This window comes from Cavia porcellus, unplaced genomic scaffold (genome assembly GCF_034190915.1).
Source record: "Cavia porcellus strain 051 isolate PalLab524CR breed Dunkin Hartley unplaced genomic scaffold, mCavPor4.1 scaffold_1, whole genome shotgun sequence".
Taxonomy (NCBI): domain Eukaryota; kingdom Metazoa; phylum Chordata; class Mammalia; order Rodentia; family Caviidae; genus Cavia; species Cavia porcellus.
This window is the reverse complement of record NW_026947484.1, coordinates 193988079-194012721: the sequence shown is the minus strand read 5'-3', so window position 1 is coordinate 194012721 and position 24643 is coordinate 193988079. Positions and strand designations below refer to the sequence as shown.

The 24643-nt window shown below is 46.6% G+C and overlaps 2 protein-coding genes across 8 annotated transcripts in view; one reads left to right on the top strand and one right to left on the bottom strand.

The window, feature by feature from the left end:
- The window catches only part of Ubap1 (ubiquitin associated protein 1), a 49483-nt gene extending 30721 nt beyond the window's left edge, over nt 1-18762 (top strand). For 5 of the 6 annotated variants that reach the window (XM_005004058.4, XM_063226384.1, XM_013153493.3 and 2 more), the window contains 4 exons: nt 5306-6229; nt 16327-16509; nt 17157-17258; nt 17760-18762. In XM_005004058.4, the coding sequence (XP_005004115.1) occupies nt 5306-6229; nt 16327-16509; nt 17157-17258; nt 17760-17900 (1350 nt within the window). In that variant the 3' untranslated portion in view covers nt 17901-18762. The remainder of the gene's footprint in view (nt 1-5305; nt 6230-16326; nt 16510-17156; nt 17259-17759) is intronic. The other variant, XM_023565494.2, reaches the window with a different exon arrangement.
- A 2-nt stretch (nt 18763-18764) lies between these two features.
- Kif24 (kinesin family member 24) overlaps nt 18765-24643 on the bottom strand; it is a 78301-nt gene continuing 72422 nt past the window's right edge. For both annotated transcript variants that reach the window (XM_063226358.1, XM_023565493.2), the window contains exons 11-13: nt 21908-24124; nt 21163-21256; nt 18765-20688 (exon numbers count right to left, since the gene is read on the bottom strand). In XM_063226358.1, coding sequence (XP_063082428.1) covers nt 20578-20688; nt 21163-21256; nt 21908-24124 — 2422 coding nt within the window. In that variant the 3' untranslated portion in view covers nt 18765-20577. The remainder of the gene's footprint in view (nt 20689-21162; nt 21257-21907; nt 24125-24643) is intronic.

Genomic DNA, 24643 nt, shown 5'->3' with positions numbered 1-24643 from the left:
CTTTTAGTCTGTGTTTAAATGCTAGCTCCTCAAGGGCTTTTTGTTCAAGGCTTTCATCTTTAAAAGTCAGTTTGTATAGATATACTGAATTTCTTCTTGGAAGCAGCAAATGGCTGTGTGTTTTTTTTTTTTTTCTTGAGTACGCATTTATTGAATACCTCTTTTGAAAGATGCTCTGCTGGGTACTGAGGAGAAAGAAAAATGCCTTAACCATTGTCTTAAAATTGCTCATAGTTTAGACAGCATTAGAAAACCAGGAAAGTACACTATAGTATTCAGATACATCTTCCTGTGGCCTAACAACTTGATTTTTAAAAAATACAGCTTTCTGGAAAAGAAGTCTTGTTTCTGGGCCAGGGATGTAGCTCAGTGGCAGAACACCTGCCTGGCAAGCACAAGATCCTGAGTTTGATTTCCAGTAACCACCCCCCCCCCCAAAAAAAAAAAAAAGTTTCTGGGGGATTCACTAAAGCCTTTCCATGTTACTTTAAAAAGTATTCTGTCTTCCACAGTTGGTATACTGTGAATAATCAGAGATCAGAAATTCAGTGTTTTTTTTCCTGTTTGTTTTGTTTTGGGATCTTGTGCATTTTGACAAGTGCTCTACCACTGAGCTACATTCATAGCCTCTAGTTATTGTTTATTAAAAACAAAACATTTATGTATACTCTTTTTTAAAAAATGTGTGTGTGTGTATGTATGTATATATATATATATATATATATATATATATTTTTTTTTTTTTTAATCCATACTGGGGATCGAACTCACAACTGCCTGCTTGCAAGGCAGGCGCTTATGTCACTGAGCTAAATCCCCAGCCCCTAACAATGTATATATTTTTGCAGTAGCAAAGTTTCATTAAGGGTAGGAAAAGAAACAGGCTCTGCAGAGCAAGTTTGGACCAAGTAAAAGGAAGAAGAGTACGCCCTGCTGCATGAGGGTGGCTGCCATGCCACAGAGAACACAGTGGCCTAAAACTAACCTTACTGATTCATAATTCGCATGCCACGAAGTTTATCCTTTTAAGGTATATAGTTTGGTGGTTTTTAGTATGTTCAGAGTTGTGTCAACTCATTGCTATTTAGTTCCAGAGCATTTTCATTACCCTAAAAGAAACCCGGTTATTTCCCTAGCAGTTACCCTTTCTCCCCTGTCCCCTGGTCCCCAGCAGCCGCTAGTCTCCTTTGTCGTCACTGGATATACTGTGTAAACCACCCAGTGGTATGTATGTAGGCTTTGTGACCGGCTTCTTCCACTTAGCGTAACATTTTACAGGTTTATCTGTTTTTATGGGCTGAATTTGAATGCACACCGCATCATGTGTACCCATTCATTAGTGGATAGATAATTTGCTAGTTTCTACTTTGTGGTTACTTCATTATGAATGATTCTGCCATGAACACTGGTACACAGGCTTTTGTGGTAATGTGTTTTCAGGTCTTTAGGATCCATACACAGGAGCGGGACTCCTGGGTCCTGCGCTAACTCTGAGTGTGACAGTCTGAGGAGCTGCCAGCCTGCATTTTGAACGGGTTAGCAGCGCATGCTGAATTCCCACCTACGCTGCAATATGGTCCTGTCTCTGTGGTCCTCGCCAGCTCTTGTTACTAATTGTCTTCCCTGAACCTTTTTTTTTTTTTTTTGTCTTTTTCCTTTTTATCGGTACCGGGGATCGAACTCACAACTGCCTGTTTGCAAGGCACTTATGCCACTGAGCTAAATCTCCAGCCCCCTTCCCTACCCTTCTGATGCTGAGGGTTAAACACAGGACCTTGTGCATTCTAGACAAATGCTGTACTACTGAGCTGCATTACGGCTTTTACTTCATCTGCTTTGATTTGTGTACGTCTTTGTGGATGTGAAGTTGTTTCTCGGAGTTTTGATTTGCATTTTCCTAAGGACTGATAATGATGAACAGTATAGGTATTTTTGAGTACTAAGTTATTACTTCTCTTGTGAATGGAGATTTCATTGGCCAGAAGTATGGATTTTCTTTATAAAATTTCTCCTTGTTCTGTTTTCCTGATAATTTTTTTATTGATGACGGTGAATGGCCATTGTTACCTCTTTTTGTGTACAATACTAGTAACATTGTGATCTAAAAACACATAGGATTGTGTCCTTATCTCTAATAAAAACAAAAGATCAAATGATCATTTTTATCTAGGTGTGGTGTATACACTTGTCCAAAGTCATGGTACTTTGGAGATTGAGGCAGGAGAATTGCTTGAGCCTAGGAGTTTAAAGCCAGCCTGGGCCTCCACTAGTGGGTACCTAGGACCTTCATGGTATCAGACTCACTCTGTAAGTGTAGCAGTACTGTAACAGTTCAGCTGGTTACAAGTTAATTATTAAGTGACTGCCTGGTGGGTACTATAACACAGTGCAAGTATGCTGGCAAAGGGATAATGCATATCCTAGGCAGAATTCAGTGAAAGAGGGTGTCAGATTTCATCCAGGGACTCAGACAGCACACAATTTAAAACTAACGATTTGTTTATTTCTGTAGTTTTCTATTTAATATACCTAGGCTGTAGTTGATTACCGGCACCTGAAGCAGTGGAAGGAAGAACTAAATAGATTAAGGGAAGACTTTTGGAAAGCAATTATAACACTTACGCTGGTTTCTCCATGAATATTCCTTGAGTACTTGATGCTATTACTTGTTACTATACTCCCAAACTACGTTATTCTGTTTACTTTAATGTTTCTGCCTTCTTTCTCCCCAGAATGTTTTTCTCAGGATTCCATGTATTCTAATTACTTTAGTAGAAATAAAAGCTAGGCTGAGCATGATGGCACGTGCCTGTTATCACAACACTTTGGGGAGCAGAGGCAGGAAGATCACGAGTCAGTCTGGGCCAGCTTAGACTCTGTCTCAGAAAATGGGGGAAGGGACCAGTGATACAGCTCAGTGACATGAGTGCCTGCCTGGCAAGTGCAAAGTCATGAGTTGGATGGAGTCTTGGTACCACCTGCACCCCTGCAAAAAAGTGGAGGGAGTATAAACTCAAGGTGGAATACCCTGGGCTTGGCCTCCATTGCCATCAAAAAAAGGAAAAAAAAAAAAAAAAAAAAAAAAAAAAAAAGAAGAAACAAAGGAAAACTCAGTAGAGATTTGCCAAAACAAGAAAGAAACTTCTGGTTCCTTTAAGTAAAATTTCAGAGATCATGTATATAGGTAGTGGTAAAGTGGTTAGCAGTTTTTACTGGAGCTAACTGTTTACAAAGATGGGTTTCTCTCGGTTGGAAGCAGCGGTCTGTGCCCAGTGCAGTTTTCTTGTTGTTCTGTCAGTGGTGGAATCGTGGTGACCATGTATCTTTTAGCACATGGCATCTAGCTCAGGGATTTGAATTACTTCTCTTTTTTTGGTCTTTTTGAGACAGGGTCTCGCCATGCAGTTCAGGTGGCCTTGAGCTCACTTTGTAGCCCAGGCTGAACTCGCACTGATGCTCCTGCCTCTGCGAGTTCTGGAATTACAGGTGTGGACCACTATGCCCCATTTTAAATTACTTTGATGCACACATTTCTAGGCTTCCCTGGAGTTGTCTGAAGCTAAACCGCCTGAGGATGGCCAGAGCTTTTTTGAGTTTCTTCAATAGGTTGCTTGTCTCTCCATTTTAGAATTCTTTCTTTTGTTTCCCTGTCCATTCTTGAACATGCACACTGACTCTGTTTAGCTCTGATGCGTTAGAGATACTGCCAAAGACTGTTTTCTTCTGTCCTATGTGAATTTTGCTTTATATAGTAGTTGTATGTCTTTTAAATATGCTAACAAAAGTTTTGTAAATTGAACTGTATTTTTTTTTTTTTATCAGTACCAAGGATTGAACTCACAACTGCACACTTGCAAGGCAGGCACTTATGCCATTGAGCTTAAATACCCGGTCCCCTGAACTGTATTGAAGGCATTTTAAAGAATCAGAAGGGAAATACTTGTTCAGTCTGTAGAAATCTAAGTTATCTATATTTCTTTGCTTTTTTAATTTTTAATCTGCCACTTGGTCTACACATCTAGCCCCAGGTCTAGATTTCCTGCCTTTTGAGTACAACCTGTTAATAGTTTAAGAGCATAGAATCTGTAGGTAGACTCTGGGTTCAAAGCTGAGTTCTACCACATGGCAGCTCTATGACCTTTGGCATAGCTCCAGTAAAGTAAGGATAAAAATAAGTACTTTTTTTTTTTTTTGGTGAGTCCTGAACTCCCTTTGTAGCCAGAGCTGGCCTTAAACTCACAGTGATCCTCTTACCTCAGCATCCCAAATTCTGGAATTACAGGCATTTGCCACCACACCTATCCAAAATAATTACTTTAAAGGGTTGAGAAAAATCTAAGGAGTTAATACATGAAAAGTGTGTACACCATTTATTATCTGTGTCATTTTGTGTCTCTTAGCATTCTTAAGTGTTAGAGCTTGCTGTTAGTAGGTATGGGGTGTATTTAGGACACAGAGCTGGATAATAGAGTTCCAAAGGTTTGTAGTGGGGTGCTTCCCTCCGAGAAGCTTGTGATACTACTGGGAGAATGTTAGAGATCACATGTTAAAGCTATCTGTGGATCAGATGACTAATAGAGACAGATGCCATGAAGTTTTTGTTTTGTTTTGATTTTTTTGGTTGTTTTTGAGACAGGGTTTTGCTCTGTAGTTCAGGCTGGCCTTGAACTCACTTTGTAATCCAGGCTGGCATTGAACTCTCTGTGAACCTCCTGACTCAGCCTCCTGAGTAATGAGATTACAGGTCCGCACTACCACACTTGGCATGTAGGATTTTCTTCTTTTAAAAAGTTTTTTTTTAAAAGAATAAGTTAAAAATTTTTTTGAGACTTATGTAGTTCAGGCTGGACTGGAACTATGTACAGTCTTGGTTTGTGGTGATTGTTGTGCCTCAGCCTCCTGAGTGAAGGGATTACAGGTGTGCACCACCATGCCCAGCCAGTGCTATAAGATTTTAGAAGAAAGCGTGGGCCATCAGAAGAACTTGATAGCAGAGGTGATTAAACCCTGCAAGAGCCTCAAAGGAGGGAATGACCCAAGGGGAGAGAGGCAAAGGAAGTGGCCTGTTTTGCCCAGTATATAGGGTTAGAGGCAACAGAAACTGTCTGGTGAATCCCTAGACGTGATCTGGGAGGATGGTTGGCTCAGTCATATAAACATAGCTTCAGCCTTCTTCAGTGGGTGTGATCACACATGCCATAGTTGTTGCCTGGACCACTTCTCTTGTGTAAGATGAAGGAGTGAAAGGGTTGGGGAGGGGCAGCTGCCTGGATTTATACCTCCATTCTCTGCTGTATCTTTGCAGTATGACTTCTCCTTGGAAAAGAAAACCATCGAGTGGGCTGAAGATATTCAGAAAATCCAAGAAGCCCAGCAGGAAGCAGAGCGCAAGGCTGAGGAAGCAGAAGCTAAAGTGAATTCGAAGAGTGGCCCAGAGGGTGACAGCAAAATGAGCTTCTCCAGGACTCACAGTACAGCCTCCATGCCACCTCCTATTAACCCTATCCTGGCCAGCTTACAGCACAACAGCATCCTCACTCCAACGCGGGTCAGTAGCAGTGCCATGAAGCAGAAAGTGCTCAGCCCACCCCACACAAAGGCAGATTTCAACCCTGCTGACTTTGAATGTGAAGAAGATCCATTTGATAATCTGGAGTTAAAAACTATTGATGAAAAGGAGGAGCTGAGAAACATTCTGGTAGGAGCCACTGGACCCATTATGGCTCAGTTACTGGACAGTAACTTGCCCAGAGGCAGCTCTGGGTCTGTGTTGCAGGATGAGGAGGTCTTGGCGTCCTTGGAGCGGGCAACCCTGGATTTCAAGCCTCTTCATAAACCCAATGGCTTTATAACTTTACCACAGTTAGGCAACTGTGAAAAGATGTCGCTGTCTTCCAAAGTGTCCCTTCCTCCCATCCCTACAGTAAGCAATATAAAATCTCTGTCCTTCCCCAAACTTGACTCTGATGACAGCAGTCAGAAGACCGTCAAGCTGGGCAGCACTTTCCATAGCACGTCCTGCCTCCGCAGTGGCACGCTCCGAAACTCCCTAAAGCCTTCTACCCAAAGCAGTGCCAGTGAGACCAATGGGGACCATGCTTTCGGGCTCTCGGCCTTGAACTTGGATAGTGGCTCAGAGGTGCCGACTCTGACACCATCCCACATGCCTTCCCCGTCTGTATTGTCTGTGTGCACAGAAGAATCGTCACCTCCAAATGCAGGGCCCACAGTAAGTCTTCTGAGTTGTCCCCAAGTTAATGTTCCAGAGATTCCTAAATTCTGCCTAGCACTTGCCTTCCTCACATTCTTCTTTGCAAAGCTTAGGGCAAAATGGGGCATGATAAGTAGACTTGGTTTTGTGACTGTATGTAATTTTAGTTATTTACCTGAGAGGCAGGGTTATTAGTTTTGAAACTAACATGGTTAACTTGTGTTAGTGGGTATAAAATTTTCCCCCCATTGTTGGGGATTGAACTCAGGGTGTCAAGCATCCAGGCGAGCATTCTGCCACTGAGCTGCACTCGCAGCCTGAACTCAGTTAGTGTTTGTTGTTCCTTACATCTTTGAGATCTTTCCCTTTGGAGAGATAAGATGTGGTGTGAATCTTATGAATGGTATCTCCTGCTTTGCTGTTTTCTGTGCTGCCATCCGTTGTATTTTTTACGACCATCTTTGTACCTGTTAGCTTTTTTCTGTTACCATTCCTCCTCCTCTTTTCTTGTGTATACTTGTGTGTGGCATAGCTCTGGAGGTTGAACCCAGGGAGTGCTAGCCACACCTCCCATCTTAGTTTTATTGAGACAGGGTCTCACGGTATAGTTCGTGTAGTCCAGACTGGCTTGGACTCACTGTAGCCCTGGCTGACCTTCAGTTCACAGAGATCTGCGTGTGCCACCATACCCGGCTTTTTTTTCTTTTAATCCTTGGAGATACCAGTTTCAGATGCGCAACCCTAGGAGCAAATACTTAGGACCACATGGTCAACCTGAGATGTGTCTATAATCATGTTTCCGATGAAGTCTGTGTTATAGGACATTAGTGACAGACACATAATAAAGCTGGTCTCCAATTTCCTCAGGACCATAGCAGGGTGATACGACTCTCACAGTCTACTTTCATTTAGCCCGAACTTTTCATTTGGAGAAGGGACTGAATTCAGGGCATCCAGCTGGCTAGGCAAGTGCTGTGCCACTGAGCTGCATCTCTGTCCATTTTTTACTATTTTGAGACAGGATCTTCTCAGGTGCCCAAACTGATCTTGGCCACAATCCTCAGTGCCTCCAATAGTGGGGTGGTAGGTGTGTACCAGGCAACCTAGACTTCAAGGAGCTTTTTTTTTTTTTGTACTGGGGGTCGAACTCGCGACTGCACCTTGCAAGGCAGGTGCTTATGCCACTCTGCTAAATCCCCAGCCCAAGAAGCTTTTCTTATCTCAGCAGCCACCTTAAATTTTGAATGGTTCTTTTGTCTGTTTTGTTTTCTGAGACAGGGTTTGGTTGTATAATTTGGGATAGCCATGAACTGACTACCAGCCTAGATCAGCCTAAAACATAGCAGTGATTCTGCCTTGGCCTCTGGAATACTGAGACCAAAATGTGCACGAGCATTGCCTGGATCTCAGTGGTTCTTTTGTTAGTCTCACCACATTTGTGGGTAAGACGGCCAGTAGTGGTGGACTTGGCCAAATGTATGTGTACAGCAGTAATTTTTATTTAATAGACAGAGTGTTGCCATGTAGTTCAGGTTGGCCCAGGCTGGCCTCCAGTTTAGTTTTTCTCCTGCTCTGCCTCTGAGTGCTTGTTTGTGGTGTGAATCTTAGGATTGGTATTTCCTGCTTTGCTGTTTTCTGTGCTGCCATCTGTTGTATGTACCACGCCCCACTGACAAGGTTCACAGGAGCGTTTTTCTTTTCCATTTTGGCTTTGATTTAGTGGTGGTTTTCTCAGCACTTGTTCTGATGACAAATCCATTATAATAAAGATGAATGGTGAGTTTTTATAGTTTGTTTGTTTCTTTTTGCAGAACTGGGGATTTTGAACCCAGAGAGTGCTGACCTACACCTACTGCACTTTTAAAGTCTTCTTACATATTTTGAGACAGGTCATGCCTCAGCCTCTTGAATAGCTAGGATTACAAGTGTAGGCTACCATGCCTGGCTTTCTTCTTCTGGAAATTTGTACAGTGCTGTTCATTATACCTTTTGCCAGCTTCCTTATTTCCATCTTAACCATACCCTGAGTGTGGTTCATTTGGCTATAGTTTGGCAAACTTGGCCAAATTTGAGTCGTTCCGACTGGCTGGGACTCACTGTGTAGCTTGGCTGAACTCCAGCTCATGGTGACCTGCATGTGCCACCATGCCTGGCTTTTTTTCTCTTCAGACTCAGTGGTTCCTTAGTAACTGATAGATAATTTTATTGAGAGTTGAAACACGAGGTAGAATTCTATCATTTACCAAGCTATAGATTTTAATCATAAAATTTTTTAAGAGGAAAATTTATTGGGGAGAAGGAATAGGGAATAGGAATGGGGAAGAGGAGTAGCTCCCGAGGAGCAGGAGGGGTCCCAAATAAGTTGACCCCTTTTTCCCTGTCTTTCAGTAATAAGAGTGGTATGATTTTCTTCAGAGGAGGGGAGGGAAGGCGGCATGTTCTTGGAAATGGAGATTTAACGTGGAAGGATGGTTTTGTATTCTGGAATAGAAGTTACAGAAACCCAAGAATTTTGTGCTACATGAGTATATGTTTTTATTTAACAGAGTGCATTGACAGACTGTTTGAAGTGAGAAAGAGTTGTGTTGTGCGATGTCTGTTAGAAGTCACAAGGCTGCTTTGAGCCAATAGTGAGAGCCTGGTCTGCTTCCCACCAGTGCGAGGCCCCAGCAGCAGCACCCTTGGGAGGGTTGTGTGAGTGCTCCTGATGTCAGCTCTGGGGCCTGAACCTTGGCCTGTGCGAGTCTGAGGAATGCAGAGCGTCAGTGGTGTTCCCTTGGAGTGGATTTCATCGTGATTTCTCCCGATTGGTTGCTGGGTTATGGTCAGCACTATGCTGCCTTTTGTGATTTATTAAATGCTTTATGTAAAGCTTTCTTAGCCACCACCCCATTTAAAGTTAGGTTAAACGTTTGGAGACTGACACCAGTGAGCTGATAGCAGAGGTCTTTCTAGTCCGGAGCACTTGTCATTCTTTTTTTTTTTTTTTTTTTTCCTTTTTCGTTTTTATCGGTACCAGGGATCGAACTCACGACTGCCTGCTTGCAAGGCAGGCACTTATGCTGCTGAGCTAAATCCCCAGCCCCTACACTTGTCATTCTTTGACCAGGGTGACTGTAGTTTCTTTCTGGCCCATCTGTCTCGGGATCAGAAGGGCCTGCTGTTCCTGGCCTGAGAATATGCTGCTTGGAATGTAGAGGAATGAGCAGCAGGAGTTGTGTTGTTGTTTTAGGGGTCAAGGCCCCATCCTGAGGGAGCAAAGCTTGATGTCCCTTCTAGTCCCAGTGAGAACCTTTCCTTCTAAGATAGTAGTGCCTCAGGCAGGAGTGGTGGCAGTCACCTTGGCTGTGCACATCCACCCTCCCAGTCAGGTGTTCCTGGAACTGGCTTCTTGCTGTCACTTTAGGTGCTGTGTTTTGGTCTGTCTTTAGATTTTTTTTCATGCTTCACTGTATAAAAGTATCCTTAGAAGCAGAGAAACCCTTAGGGGTCCTCAGGAGAGAAACAGTGTTGGAATTTTATTTTTTGCAGGACTGGGGATTGATCCCAGGGCTTTGCACTGAGCTACATCTGCAGCCCTTTTTAAATTTTGTGTTTTTAGATAGCATCTCACCAAGTTGGGTATGCTGGATTCAGATTGCCTCAGCCTTCCAGAGGGCTGGGATTGCAAGTGTGTGTCCACCACACCCCGTTAGAATGCACCCTCACTTGTGTGAGTCCAGAGTAGACCTGCTTGAGTCAGCCAGCCGTACTCTGCCACTGGGGACTGTTTTCTTCTCCTTCAGTTACTTCAGAAATAGCTTTATGCCTTTTATACTGCTCTAAGTTCTGAGTTTACTGTGGACAATAAAGACTACCAACAGTTTGCCTTTAAATTTGCATTATAAAGTTGTTTTTGGCATACAGAGTCCTTTAGCTGCTTTGTTTTGAGATACTGTCAAGTAGTGCAGGCTGGTGTCAAACTCACTGTGTCACCCAGGCTCAGATTTGAGATCCTCCTGCCTCAGCCTTCAGAGTACTCTGATTACAGACATGTGCCACCATACCCAGAGAATCCCTTAGTTTTAAAGTTCCTATCTGCTCATCATTTCATATGTTATGTTCCTTCAGTATAAAGTCCTCTTTTGTGTTTTAAAAATAAATTTACTTTTAGGAAATCAGGTGGCTGTAGGGCTTATATTGTCATGTGTTGTGACATGTGCCTTTTCAGTTCCAATACTAGAGAGACTGAGGTATGAGGATCACTTTTAGTAGAGGATTCAAGAACAGCCTGGACAACATAGCAGACCCAATTCACAAGCAAAGAAAGCGGGGGGAGGGGGGGGTGGGCCTGGGGGCTGGGGGTGTAGCAGAGGCATGGTGCCTGCCTGGCTAGTGTAAGGTCCTGAGTTCGATTTCTGGTTCAAAAACAAAAGGCTTACATTGAAAAATAGCAGCCCTCTGTTTCACCTGTTTGTGTTCCCTAGTTTTGTTTCCCATAATGTGGCGCTTTCAACTTAAACTATTTTTCTTTCCCTTCTCTGTCTTAGACTGAGTCAACTTTTTTCATTGCTGTAACAAAATAGCGAATGCACAGTTATAAGAAGGGAGATCTGTTTTGGTCCATGGGTTTTAGAGGACTCAGTCCATGGTTATTAGCTGGCTGCGAGGGCAGAAGGGTACCAGAGAGGGAAGCTGCTATTGTCACAGGGAAGCAGAGAAGGGAGGAGCTGGGGAAAGAGATCATCATCCTTCTGGGTCACACAGCGACTGCCTCCACCTCCTAACAGCACACTCAGCTATCTGAGCTCTTGGTAGATGGACATTGGTGACCCAGTTACCCTCCAAAAGTTGCACTTATGAGCACACACTTAGAGCTAGACCACAGGAAAAACAACACTGCATCCTCCTGCAAATGGGAAGGGGACCAAGAGATGTGGGGTAGTGAGGGGAGGAAAGGAATTATAAAAAGAGGTAAGATGTTGTGTGCATTAACAGCACCCCATAATCAATGTCATCCTTATGTACTACAGAATTGTACTAACCAGAGCACTAAACTGCCCTTGCTTGCCCAGCCTCAAACGTTCAGGGTCATGGAATCTTCCTGCCTCTGCCCCTTGTTCGGGGCTGGGGATTTAGCTCAGTGGCATAAGCACCTGCCTTGCAACCGGGTGGTCGTGAGTTTGATCCCCAGTACCGATAAAAAAAAAATTTCTGTCCCTTTCTAGGTTTACTCTGTTTCACCTTCTGCAACATAGCCTTGATTTTTTGCCGCTGGTGGTGGAAGGGGTAACTGAATCGAGCCTAGGGCCTTACCCATGCTAGGCAAGTGGTCTGCCACTGAGTAGTTAGGCCTAAAGCACATGCCACAGCACCAGACCTTTTTTTTTTGTTACAGGGAGTCGAACTCAGGACCTTGCCCTTGCCTGGCAGGCACTTATGCCACTGAAGCACCAGGCTTTTTGTTTAACTCTGCCAGAATGTAATCTCTGTATTTCTAAATAAAATGTTAGAATGCCTTTTTTCTGAAGATACCAACTTTAGACAGTTTTATATTCTTACAGTGGTTGAGGTCTAGATCTTACAGTAGCCCCTCCCATCTCTCTTTTCTGTTATTCTCTGTCATATTTATATATTAAACCTGGGTAAGTTAATATTCATATTATGTTTGGGGTAAATATACTGAGTTTAGAAAATACATTGAAATTACTTTTTGTTTCTCACAAACTGCCTGTTTTTGAAATTTGTAAAGTTTCTCTGTACCTGTTTCTTTTCTTTTTCTCTCTCTCTTCCCTCCCTTTCCTTTTTTTGGTGGCGTGGGGTTACGCCCAGGGCTTCTGCACTGACCTGTATCCTTAGCCTTTCTTTTGAGTAAGGTTCTTGCCTAGGCTAGATTTCAAACTTGTGATTTGCCTCTCAGAATGATGGGGTTACAGGCCTGTCCTGCTGTACTTCTCAGTTGGACCTTTTAATTGAAGTATAAGCCAGGTATGATGGCGCATGCTTGTAACTGCAGTACTTGAGAGACTAAGGCATGAGAATCATGAGTTCAAGACCAGCCTGGGCTCTGTAGCAAGATTCTGTTACTTTTTTTTATTTTTATTTTTGTCTTTTTCCTTTTTATCGGTACCGGGCATCGAACTCACGACTGCCTGCTTGCAAGGCAGGCGCTTATGCTGCTGAGCTAAATCCCCAGCCCCGCAAGATTCTGTTATTAAAAAAAAAAAAAAAAATGAACACGTGCTGTTGACTTTCAGTATTTTAGTGTTAAGTCTGTTTTGTTCTTTTCACCTCCTCCACCTTTAGGAGCTTTTGGGATTTTTTTCCCTTAATTTCTTGAGATTTGAAATTTACCAGTGATGTGCCTTCACTGATTGTATTTGGACCTTCTAGGTCTTTCCAAATTGAGGATCAACGCAGTTTTTAAGTCCTGGGCAACTCTTCTCTTTGGTATTTCTTTGGTACTTTTCTCAGTTCTTTTACTAGACATCGTCAACCTAGATGTTTGGACCTTCTTGACAGAGGGTGTAATTTTCTGTCCCTTTCTAGGTTTACTCTGTTTCACCTTCTGCAACATAGCCTTGATTTTTTGCCGCTGGCGGTGGAAGGGGTAACTGTGAATCGAGCCTAGGGCCTTACCCATGCTAGGCAAGTGGTCTGCCACTGCGGTGTCCTATCCTTGACTCTTGTTTTTAAATCTTCATTTATTTTATATTTTTGATACCAGGAATCAACTTAGGACCTTGTGCTTATGCCACTGAGCTGTATCTCCAGCCTCTCTTAATTATTTTTTAAATTTACAGGTCTGTTTTCTCTTATGGTTGGTGTAATTTGATGGAATTGGCACTAAAAAACCAAGTATGTGAGTTGGGAGTGCGCTGCTGATTATGGAGGGCCAGTAGAGGTTGAAAGCTGACTTTGAGGGAAACCCCAGAACATCAGCGTGTGACGGTCTTGAGAATTCAGTTTCTCTCTCGAGTTCTGTCCCGCGCTGGGGAAGGCTGGGCTGGGTTAGGCCTGGTCCTGCTGTGCACTGTGTCTGGTGTCCTTAGCTCTCTGGTTTACGTCTTCTAAAAACTGAGCTTCCTACCTCTGCAGTGTGGGGTGAGAAAGGTTTCATCTAAGATTTTAAGTGTTCTGATCACGGACTTTGTGTCTTTGCTTTATGCCTGTGGTTCCTGGTAATTTCAGTCTGAGGCCTGCTGAGACTCCTAAAGGGCTTCTAGGCTGATACTCCTTTTTCCCATTGCTTACTTTATTATAATTTTACTTTTTTAAAAAATACTAATTAGTATGTGAAGTTCATGAGGATTACATTCATGACGGGGTGTGGTGCATTTTAATACTTCCTTGTTCGGGGCTGGGGATTTAGCTCAGTGGCATAAGCACCTGCCTTGCAACCGGGTGGTCGTGAGTTTGATCCCCAGTACCGATAAAGAAAAAAAAAAAGAAAAGAAAAGAAAAGAAAAAAAATACTTCCTTCTTCTACAATCACCATCCCTCCATGAGCGGTGCACTTCTCAAGGTTTCATTGAAATTTATTGACCCTTTTTCTTTAGCCTTTAAATATATATATATTTAAATATTTTAATTCTCATTTTATAAGAGAAGGTCAAGATGTTTGGTCAGTTTTCCACATTAAATGACCCCCTACCCCTTTTTGAAAATCCTAACAGCACTGGGAGGCCTGTTAATCCCAGTTGATCAGGAGGACAAGGCAATTCCATCCCTTGAGTTTAAGGCCAGCCTGGACAGCAGTGCCCTTGTCTCAAAAAAAAAAAAAAAAAAAAAAAGGAAAAAAAGAATCAAAATAGTTGTTCACTTATTCTACAACTGGTCAGCGCAAATTCAGGCTGAAAGTTGGACCTGGAGATTCAGGCGTGTTGGTGACATGGTCCAGGGGTTCATGTGGAGCTGTTTGCTGCCGGCGCGGCAGAGTGGCACAGGCATGCTGGTGGGAACACGCTCCTCCTGTGCTGCTTGCACTTGACACTGGCACTGGCAGTGTCAGAGCGGGAAGAGGCTGTCCTGACTGAGGTGGGACGCCAAGGCCACATACAGAAAGGACTACCCTCTTCTGAAGCCCAGGTGTGTGCCAGGCTTCAAAACACTGGTATACACATCTCCCCCTCAGACACTTAAATCTGGATAGGTAACTTGGGAATTCTTATTTTTTGTTCGTTACTGACCTGGAGAGTGAACTCAGGGCCTTGCACACACTGAGCATGAACTCTGTCTCTGGGCTTTATATTCCCAGTCTCACTAAGTATCATTTTAAATGACTGTCATATGACTCATTATGTAACTAATGCCTTATGTTGGATATTTAGGTTGTCTCTAGTATTTATTATACTGTGATATTTGTATGCATAGATTTTAATTTGCATTTTCTCTAAAAGTACACAACTAGATAAAAGAATCTGAATATATTCCATATTTTACCCATTCCACGTTTATCTAGAGCATAAGTACTTCTCCCAGCAGAATATTTGAGAATTCTGCACATTCTAAACAATTTTTATGGATTTGTTTTTTGAGACTCATCTTGCTGTGTTTCAAACTGGGTTTGAACTCACAGTAGTCTTCCTGCCTCAGCCTCCCAAGTGTTGGGATTACAGGTGTGCATTACCATGCACCTGGTGTTTCATGGGAGTTCTGCCACCCCAAACTGTTCATCATTCCCAGCCCCGTTTAAATCCCAAAGTCAGGCATGCTTAGGGTAGTATGGCCAGATTCCCAGGTGGAAACTCTGAACATGCAATTTCTTGGAAGCCTGTGCCTGCATCCCACTAGGCTTTCAGGAGGCATTTCTTATGACAAAGGCAGGGATTTGGAGAACAATCCCACTTCTTCCTGGGTGGCTTTGTCCTGTGAGAAGTGATATCTGTCTTTGGATACTGGTATTCTCTGGGTAGGTGACCATACTACCCAGTAACCAGGGGTGCTACACCCCCAGCCCCTTTTGAGCCAGTTGCCCAGGCTGGCCTAAGAATTCTCTTGGCTCCGCCTCTGGAGTAGCCAGGATTATGTGGTATCATCATACCCCGCTGGATGCTTATAATCGTGACCCAGGTAGAGCAGCTTGTCCCTCAGGATACAGTGTTAATGTTTAATGGCTGGGCTGCCTGTCCTTCAACCCAGCGACCTGTGGACAGCCCTGTGACTCAGCTGCTGTGTGTTAAATAGAAACAGAATGGGTTTCCTCAGTAGAGTTCAAGATGACCAAGTGGTTATAGCAATATTTTGAACTTGCCTCTAAAACAGTAGGTGTACTGCCTAAAGTACCCCAGATTAAAAAGCTGTGCAGCACTTTTTGGTTCTTGAGAGCCAAACTAAACTGTAGAGAAGATGGGGACCCATGGTGGATGGGGTCCTTTGGCTTGGGAATGAGCTGCCTTTTGCTGTGAAGTTGCACACAAGTTAGATGGGGGCTAATAAGGCCCAGCGGCATGGAGCAGGCTGTCTGCAGCCAGCTCAGTAGACGACAGGGCCATGGAACCCACATGGCGGTCCTGGGGCCTGTGGTAGCTACTACTCCCTCTTTTCTGGCTCAGTAGGACAGCAGCTGTAACAGGAAATGAAGGACATACATGATATAGGGCCAAGGTGAGAGTCCTTTTTTTTTTAAATCAGTACCAGGGATCGAACCCATGACTGCCTGCTTGCAAGGCAGGTACTTACGCTGAGCTAAATCCCTAGCCCTGGTGAGAGTCCTCTTAAAACCCTGACCCTCCGAACTGGCCATGCCTGGGAACAGCACTGGCCTTTGCTCAGACCCCAGTGGTAGACACTTTGGCCAGTGTGAGCTCTGCAGTGGCAATATTTCACTGAATGATCCCTCAGGACCCCTACAGGGGCCTGGAAAGGGACAGTGAATCACTGCCACCCTAAGTGTCAGTCCTCTGGGTGGCCTCAGAACTTCTTGAGACCAGGCATTGGGTACTGTTGAGCACTTCCTCACTGTGGAGGCTGGGGCAAAACATTGCTCTCCTTGGCTTGTCCCCTCCAGCTCTCTTCGTAGAGGACTAGCAGCCTTGCTCTTCCAAACAGACTGACCAGGAGCTTGAAGTGGCACACTCCTGGTTTGGGTCATCTGAGTGATGTTTTCTGTGACCCTCCCATTTCTCTGCCACCAGGTCTCCCCTCCGAATTTCCCAGTGTCACAAGTGCCCAACATACCAAGTTGTCCCCCGGCCTATGGTGAACTGCAGGCACTGTCCCCCAGTGAGCGGCAGTGTGTGGAGACAGTGGTCAACATGGGCTATTCATACGAATGTGTCCTGAGAGCCATGAAGAAGAAAGGAGAGAATATCGAGCAGGTGAGTGGTTGGCCTGCAGCGGAGCAGGTGCTGAGCCAGGAGGGCATTCTGACCTCAAGCTGGAGTGGCGACTTGCCTGTGCCTCACAGCCCCAGGCTCTGTGGTGCCAGCCTCCTCTCCTGAGGGTTTGCGAGGACTCAGGGTTCTTTAGCAGGAAACCAGCAGCTTTGCCAGCAGCACTTCTTCGGAGCAGGGTGGCAAGGCTGGCAAAGCGCTATGCTGCAGATTTGCACCCCCTGGCCTAGAGAGTAGTGGAGCTGTTGGACTCCTCCAGCCAAACCCCCTTTGGAAGCCAAAACCAGGTGTATAGTCACACGTGGCCTAGAAATGCTCATCTTGCGATGGCTTCCCATGGAGTTCTGAATCCTGTACTTGGGCACCATTTTCTTACCTGCAGTGTTTCTTAGAACCCCATCCTGCCAGACTGGAGCTAACATCCTGGAAGTCAGGAGTGGCTTTGGCAGCTGTCTTTTGGAAGGGCATGGCTGCCTGCTCAGCAGGCAGTGCTGGGCGCGGCTGAGGGCACAGAAGCAAGGCCCACTCAGGACTGAAGGCTCGGTGGGGTGGGGCGGAAGCAGATGCCACTAGTGTAAGCCTGGGAAGCACAGTGGCATGGCAGCTGTGTCCTAATTGCTTTCTTTTCTTAGATTCTTGACTATCTGTTTGCACATGGACAGCTTTGTGAGAAGGGCTTCGACCCCCTCTTAGTGGAAGAGGCTCTGGAAATGCACCAGTGTTCAGAAGAAAAGGTGAGAACCTTGCTTCTTGAGAGCCCTTTAAAAAGATAAAGTAGCCCTGGTATTTGTGCTTGCCTCAACCCCTTTCCTTGCCAGCGACTATATGCAGAAGCAGTTGAAATGCAGAATCTCCCAGATATCCAGCCTGTGTTTTAGCTTGGATGAAGCATTGAGTTAAAGATTGTCTAGAATACCAGCGAAGGGAAAGCTGACTTGTGAAAAAGATTTCTGGTTGACTTGAGCCATTGCTAGTCAGTCTCCTTACCTGCTTTATTTCCCGGAAGTCTAGCCATTTTGAGGTTCATTCTGCTTTGGTGGGAGCATGGGTATGGCTAGTGGGGGGGGGGGCTCAAGACAGGTCAGTGAGAATGGGTTGGGGCTGGGCAAGGCTCCCAAAGCAGGATGGGGCCCGGGAACTTGTCTCCTGGATTCCTTTACCCCTACACCCTCTCTACAAATAGTCAGCTGTGCTGTGTAGCTAGTCTTTAATTTGTATTCTCCTCTGTCCTTTAGATGATGGAGTTTCTCCAGTTAATGAGCAAATTTAAGGAAATGGGCTTTGAACTGAAAGACATTAAGGAAGCCTTGCTATTACACAACAATGACCAGGACAATGCTTTGGAAGACCTCATGGCTCGGGCCGGAGCCAGCTGAGACCAGGCCCTGCCTCGCCCTGCCACGGAACCACCCTTCCCCAGGAGGCCCTGGAGAGCCCACCTGTGGGGAGATTCCTTTGGGGCTAGGTCAGGTGGGGAGACTGTGCTTGCAGGTCTCTATGAGGTTAGGTCTTGAGCTGGAAAGGAGTGGGGAAGATTTGGGCATGTGATACATGACCCATCCTGGCTCCTTCCATATTAAATTTATTTGTATTTTGAGAAGTGTCCTTCCCATCTTGGCCCTCTAGATAGGCTCTCTTGGTCTTTCTGGGGTCTCTGCGTCCTCAGTCAGAACCTGGCTTGGTCACCAAGAGGAGTGGGGAGGAAATGGGAGGGCCAAACTCAGTGCTGCTCTAGGGCTAGATGCTGCCCCTCTGCCTGCACTGGTGGACTTAACTTTAATCCAGTGCAAGTGAAAGGTTCTTCCAGGGTTTGTCCATCTTCACCTTTTACCAGAACCTTAGTGTTACATTGGTTCTGCAGTGTCCGTGAGGTCCAGAGAACGCACTTTTCCATGGGGCTGGTTTGCCTCTGCTGCCCAGGGCTCCAAAGCCCCTGCTTTCGGAAAGCATCGCCAGCTGGAGTCATCCTTGGCCCCTTCCCAGCACAGCAGAGAAAGCAGGCTGTGACCTCGTCCCCAACACTCACCCCACAGGTTTTGGAACTCTCTTCCAGGCCTGCTTTAGGATGACACAAGAGTAACTCACCTACGCATAGAAGTCAGTTTCTTTGGTTTGTTTTATATTATGTTGTATATCATTAAAGATCTAAATACATAGGATATACAGTCTTCATGAATCTAAAATAATTTGCTAACTATTTTGATTCTTCAGAGAGAACTAATAAAAGTCTAAAAGGTAGATTTTGCTGTGGTATCTTCTTTATTGGCAAGAGGTGTGTATTTTACTGAGGAAAGTGGCTGGGCAGGTGGGTGGGAAGGTCCCGGGCTAGAACAAGACCTACCCATTCTTCCAGCTCCAGGCCCACTGGACCTGGTGTGCCTGACTTTCTGGTTTGCAAAGGTGCCCCAAACAAGGATCTGTGCTGACCTAGTTTTGTCTCCAGGCCAAGGTCATATGCCTTCTTTCCAGGTTAACTGCAGACAGGTCAGGCAGGACTACTCACCGGGAAGTGAGAAAAAGCCTCATTCCTATGAGCACAATCAGGCATTTATATTCCCTAGGCCAAACGCAGGACTGGGTGTAAGGTGCTCACTCAGCTCGCAGTGGTGCTGTTGTACCCAACAGAACACACCCCTGAAATTTCTTGCCTTAATACTGTCTCATTAATCCTCCGGGGCTTTGGCTGAGCAGGGTCTCTTGTTCAGTGACCAAGGGAGGAGGTTGCCGGGCCTGAGTGTGGAGGCAGGGTGCCCTCTGGTGGTCAGATTTAGCACTGTCAGAGTGGCTTTTTCAGGCTCAGCTTCTTGATTAAACCAACTCCTTATAAGTGTTTTTACCTGAGAGAAGTGAACGTTCACACAGCAGTGGGCTTCAAGGCCTGACATGTGAATCCCGGGCACAGGGTGGCCTCTGAACATGTGGGTGCCTGGAAGCTGCCTGTTTCCCTAAGCTTTCTGCTAAAAACAGCAGCACTGAGGTGAAGGCGCCCATGTGAACTGTGTGTCAGTAGGCCTCAAGCTGGTGAATACAGTTGTGCTCAGACTCAGACACGGAACACAGGCCCTTGGGAGTGGGACAGTGGCCAGCGAGGGTGTCCCTGGAAACAGTCAGCCCAGTAGGTGGGCTTGCCTGAGATCCTCTAGTTAAGGGAAGTGTGGAGTCAGACAGGAGCCAGGACTGCCACAGAAGCAAGAGTGCTAACAGGCAGTCCACTACTTTTGCAGAGGAGCACAAGGGAAAGGGAGTGACTACAGGTGCCTCTGTCTCAGACTGGGCTGCAGGAAGGGAGGGGAGTGTAAAACCTGCCCCACGTCTGGTAAGGACACAGCAAGTCAAGCTTCATCATGTAACGTTTTCATAAACGAAATCCAAGGGCTGACAGACAGCTCTATCCACTGCTGCTCTGCTAACACCAATGTTATTTTTTGGCCCATGTGTTACTTGTGAATTATTCCTAAATGTAGGAATAATTCAGCCCCTGAGTTCAGCCTGTTATCTTCCCCAGCTTGTGACTTTTATTTTTTTTAGCTTTTTGAGACAGGGTCTCACCATGTAGTTCAGTCAAGCCTTGAACTCACCATGTTTTGAGGCCCAGGCTGGTCTCAAACTTGTGGCAGTCCTGCCTCAGCCTCCCAAGTGCTGAGATTACAGGTGTGTGCCGCCATACCTGGCTCTATGACTTCTGAGCCACCATCTCATTTTCTAATAGGCCACCATTCTCTTATAGGCCACCATCTCATTCTCTAATCCTCAAAATTAAGAGCCTTTATGAGTTCTTAGCCCAAATGTGTTCCCATAGGCAGGGGCTCAGTATAGCAGATACTCTGACCTCCAAGCAAAGGGAAGGACAGGAGGTCCTCAGGATGGCCCTTCCCTTCTTACAGGAGCTCCTGAGCTTTGAATGGAGGAGGGGGACAGTGGCCCCAGGGAGCAGATTCTGGTGTGTGTGGGAAGAACTGGCTCAACCCTGGCTAAGCCCCCAAAAGCCTCGCATAGGCCCCTCCTGCACTGTCCCCACCACCTGGGATGAGACCTTGTCCCACAGCACATTTCTTAGGGCCGCTGGTAGGTGAGGTACAGCTGCAGCTGGCTCCTCAGACTCTGGATGCACTCGGATTTCAGAACCATGATTTCATCTAGCTGGGCAACAAAATCTTCAAAATCCTAAGAAAGGAAACAGGACAGGTTGAGCAGTCATTGGTCCTCTGCCAGGTCATCTTTTCCAGCCCCTGCTCTTGAGGAAAGTTCCAGAACCTAGGACCGCCTCCCACTGGGAGTGCAGTTGCCTGGGTACAGGTAGGGCCCACTTCTCTGCCTTCAGCACACTTTATATAGGAGGCAGAAAGGCCTTGGGTCTTCCCCCACCAGTGAGCCGCTGCTCCTCCAGTCATGGGGGGGCCCCACCAACTGCAAGGAAGCACGGGCGAGTAAGGATAGGTGGGAACTCTGCATCCTGGGAGCTAGCAGTGGGGCACTGTCTCCTGGCTATATCTGGACCCTCTCACTGTCTCAGAGGAGGCACAAGGCCTTACTTGTGTCACAGCAGAGCTTTACCAGCACGTACCACAGTGCGCATGTGGCCAGCAAACCACCCACAGGCGAATGCCCAGCAGCCCGAGTCCAGTCAAAGCTACTTACGTGAGAAGCCAGCTGGCTCACCAGTGTTTCTTCCTTGAAGCCCAGTTCAGCTATTTCATCCAGCTGTTCCCGGTGTGCGCGGATCACCACCTGCCTGAGAAAACCAGAAAGAAACTGGACCTCCTCAGGCACAACTTCCTGAAGCAGAGACTTGTTTCCAGGCTCAGAGCTGCTTCTGTCCAAAACGGTCAAGGATTTGAGCAGTGTTGCCCCCCACCCTCACCCTATTGCCTGTAGTCAAGGGTGCAGGAAGAGACAGGGTTTTCTCAAGCTGTCCCTGATGCAGTGATGCTGAGGGACAGGACTGAATGTTCCCCCTCCCAGGGAACTGCCGCTTTCCCACAGCTTTCTCTGAGAAAATTTGTCAAGGCTGTGACCACTGCAGGTACAAAGTCTGCTCTTATTTCTACTTCATGTGGAGATTCCTGGACCGAAACAAGAGATACAAGCTAGAAGTTGAAGATCATGGAGCACGAGACTGTCCACCTGGAGGCAAGCTGCTCCTTAGGCAGAGCTGCTCGGCCTTCTCTTCATGATAAAATATTAACTGGGGAGAGTGGGGGGTGCTAAAGGGGCTGTCATCTGTATGTTTTTATGAGGTGAGGTTTGATAAGTTGCTAAACTGCAGACTGGGCTTGAACTTGGTGAACATCTGGCCTTAGCCTCCAAGAGTGCTGGGATTACAAGCATGCACCACAATGGGAGAGAATCTTAGGGAGAATCTTAGGGAGAGAATCCAACTTACTGTGCTTGCTCCAGGGTGGGCTGACAGAGCGCCCCTGCAGTCTTGGGAGAACAGCTGGGAACCAGGAGAGAGTCTGGTGATACTAGGCACCTTGAAATTGGCCTGTGCTTGAGCCATGTGGTGTCTTCTTCATTGCAAGGCATCATGCGGTCTGTGGATGAACCAAGCTCCTGCCAACTGAGCGCCCAAGGGTATTTTCTATCCTGGCCCCAGGGTTGATCAGCCCCGTCGCAACTTCCTGTTTGTGGGGCAAGTGCAGATCCAGAATGGTGTACCCCAGTCCGTGTGGCAGAGCAGGGCTTTCCAGGGAGGTCCCAGCAGCGAGCCAGCCCTGTCTGCTCAGTGTTGGCATCACACTGCTGACTGCCCACAAGTTCCTGGGAGAAGAGTGAGGGCCCCCTGCTCTGGCAGGCCTGTCTCTGGTCAGCCTCCCTACTGGACAGCTTGTCAGGTGGATGATGACGGATGGGTGATGGGGACAAAGCTGGAAGATCACCGCCAGGCTTGTTGTCAGGGGGAGAGGAGGAGAGCCACAGGCGCCCACTTGCCGAAGGTACTGGCAAGGCTGCCTCTTGGTGGCTGGGCGAAACTGTACAGCCCATGGCTGGCTGCCCTGCACTCTCTACCACTGGACTGTGCATAGCCCTGTCCTGGGCCAGCTGCTCCAGAGAATGGCCATCAGCATCTGGAGTCTCTAGGAGGGACAAGGTAAGGGGAGCCATTTGTCCTGATGCCTGTTCAGAGCAGGCACCTAACTGCCCTCTAGCGTCTTCTCCTTGGAAAGGGTTATTCTTTGCCGCTGTTCTGGTCACCTGGGTTGGGCTCTTCTCGCTGACTTCTCTCAGCTGTGTGGTATCTATGTCTCCTTGGTCTGGGGATCCAGGAGCTACAATGTGGGATAGAGAAAAAGAGGATCCATCTTCCGGGGATGGTGAGTTGTCCTCAGGTTCTCCAGGAACCTCACTTCTGAAAGTATCCTGTCTGAGGTCCATGGCTGGGCCATCACTTCTTTTCTGGGCATATATAAGCCTGGCCGGTAAGCAGGAAGGCTGTGCAGCCAGGTTGCCCCCGAGAGCCGGCTCCGAGGAGGTACAATCCTCTACTCTGTTCCAGGCCAAGCACAGCTGGCTTGGGCTGTGCTGATGGTTGAATGTTGGTCTCCTCTGGCCGGTGCAGTCTCCGGGGTACATCCACCTCTCAGTTAGAGCCTTTTCATCTCCATCTGTCCCAGAGCTAAAATCCAGCATCTGTGGCCTTTCTGCTGTTTGCCTGTCTGGACTCTGCTCTCCCTTCTGGTGAAGGAAGAATGAACCTTCACTCTTCTCCAGGGCGCTTCTCTGCTTTGCAGCCCTCTGGCTGGAGGGATGTGAAAAAGAATCCTCACTGAAGTCACTGTCATCAAGGTCCTCAGTGTGAGCTCCATCCTGGTTCTCAGGGCAGGCATGGGAGGGAGGAGTTTTGTCCTGCAGCTGACCCTCGGGGGTCCTGTATTGGCATAAGAACCTGTCCAGTGGCTGGTATTTTAACTTCTGCTGGAAGAGAGGTGGCTGCTGGAACTGCTGGTGATAGAAACGCAGATGCTCCTCCCTTTCCTTCTGATGAGGAGGAACATTTGTCCAAGCTCCAGGGGCAGGCCTGGCTGGTATGCCCCCTGCTAAGCGGTAGCTATTGCCACAAGAGAGCTCAGCACGTGCCACAGGCTGCTTCTGTACTGGCTGCACAGTCTGCACCTTCCTGCCCTTGGCGGGCAGCTTGCCATGTGCAGGACCTTCTCCTGGGCTCAAGGCCCTGCGTCCCCAGCCAAGTGCAGACTTGTTACCAGTTTGACTTTTCTCAGAGCACAGTGGTGCTGATTCTTCTGCCCTTTTTTTGGCCGAATGTCCAGAGCGCACATTTTCTTTGACAGGGCTGCTCTGCATGACCCAGTCCCGTGAAGGACTCCGTCTGGAGCTGCCCTTTTTACCAAGAACGTTAGGTATAGAAGCACAGGGAATGTTGGGGGGGTGGCTAGCCAGAGGGTGGGACTTTGCCCTTGTGGAGCCAGGTGTCACTGTGACTGCCTGCTGGAACCCCAGCTTGACTTTTTTTGGAGAACACTTGTCCCCTGGCAGGGCTACAGGAGAGCTCTGGACCCGCTTTGGAGAGGCATTTCCAGATGTCCGATTCCGACTGCTGGCTGAAGGGCCGCACCGAATGCCTTTCTTTAGTTCTTTGACCCTGTAAATGAGCACTAGATGTTAAATGTGTGTTCTTGTAGGCTTTGAAATTCCTGTTCTATAGCTTTATGAGAAACAAAAAAAACAGCAAAAACATACAAAGATTGGGAGAAAATAACAGGAAAACAGTATATTCTATTTTAGCATGAACTATCCCTCCATACTTCAATTTAAAAAACCCAGTAACTTCTCTAAGAGTATAAGCACATGGCCAACATTCTTGATTAGGAGTTCTGGAAACTACTGCAGCTCTACATGAGGGACAAGATGGGGACGTGAGTGTCATAACTGCACTGTGTTCAGGCAAGGCCCATGCTGTGCTTCCTGAGGATAAACCAACCCAGGGGCTGATTTCCACCACTCACCTGCAACTCCACAGAGGCCTCAGTCCTACAAACCACCCTGCAGGCTCCTCTGGGAAGATGAGTTTGCTTAAACCTACTGGTATTTCACCAAACAAAACCTCTAGAAATAAGCAGGATCATGCAAGTTCTATCAAAGGAAAAACGACTTGTCTACT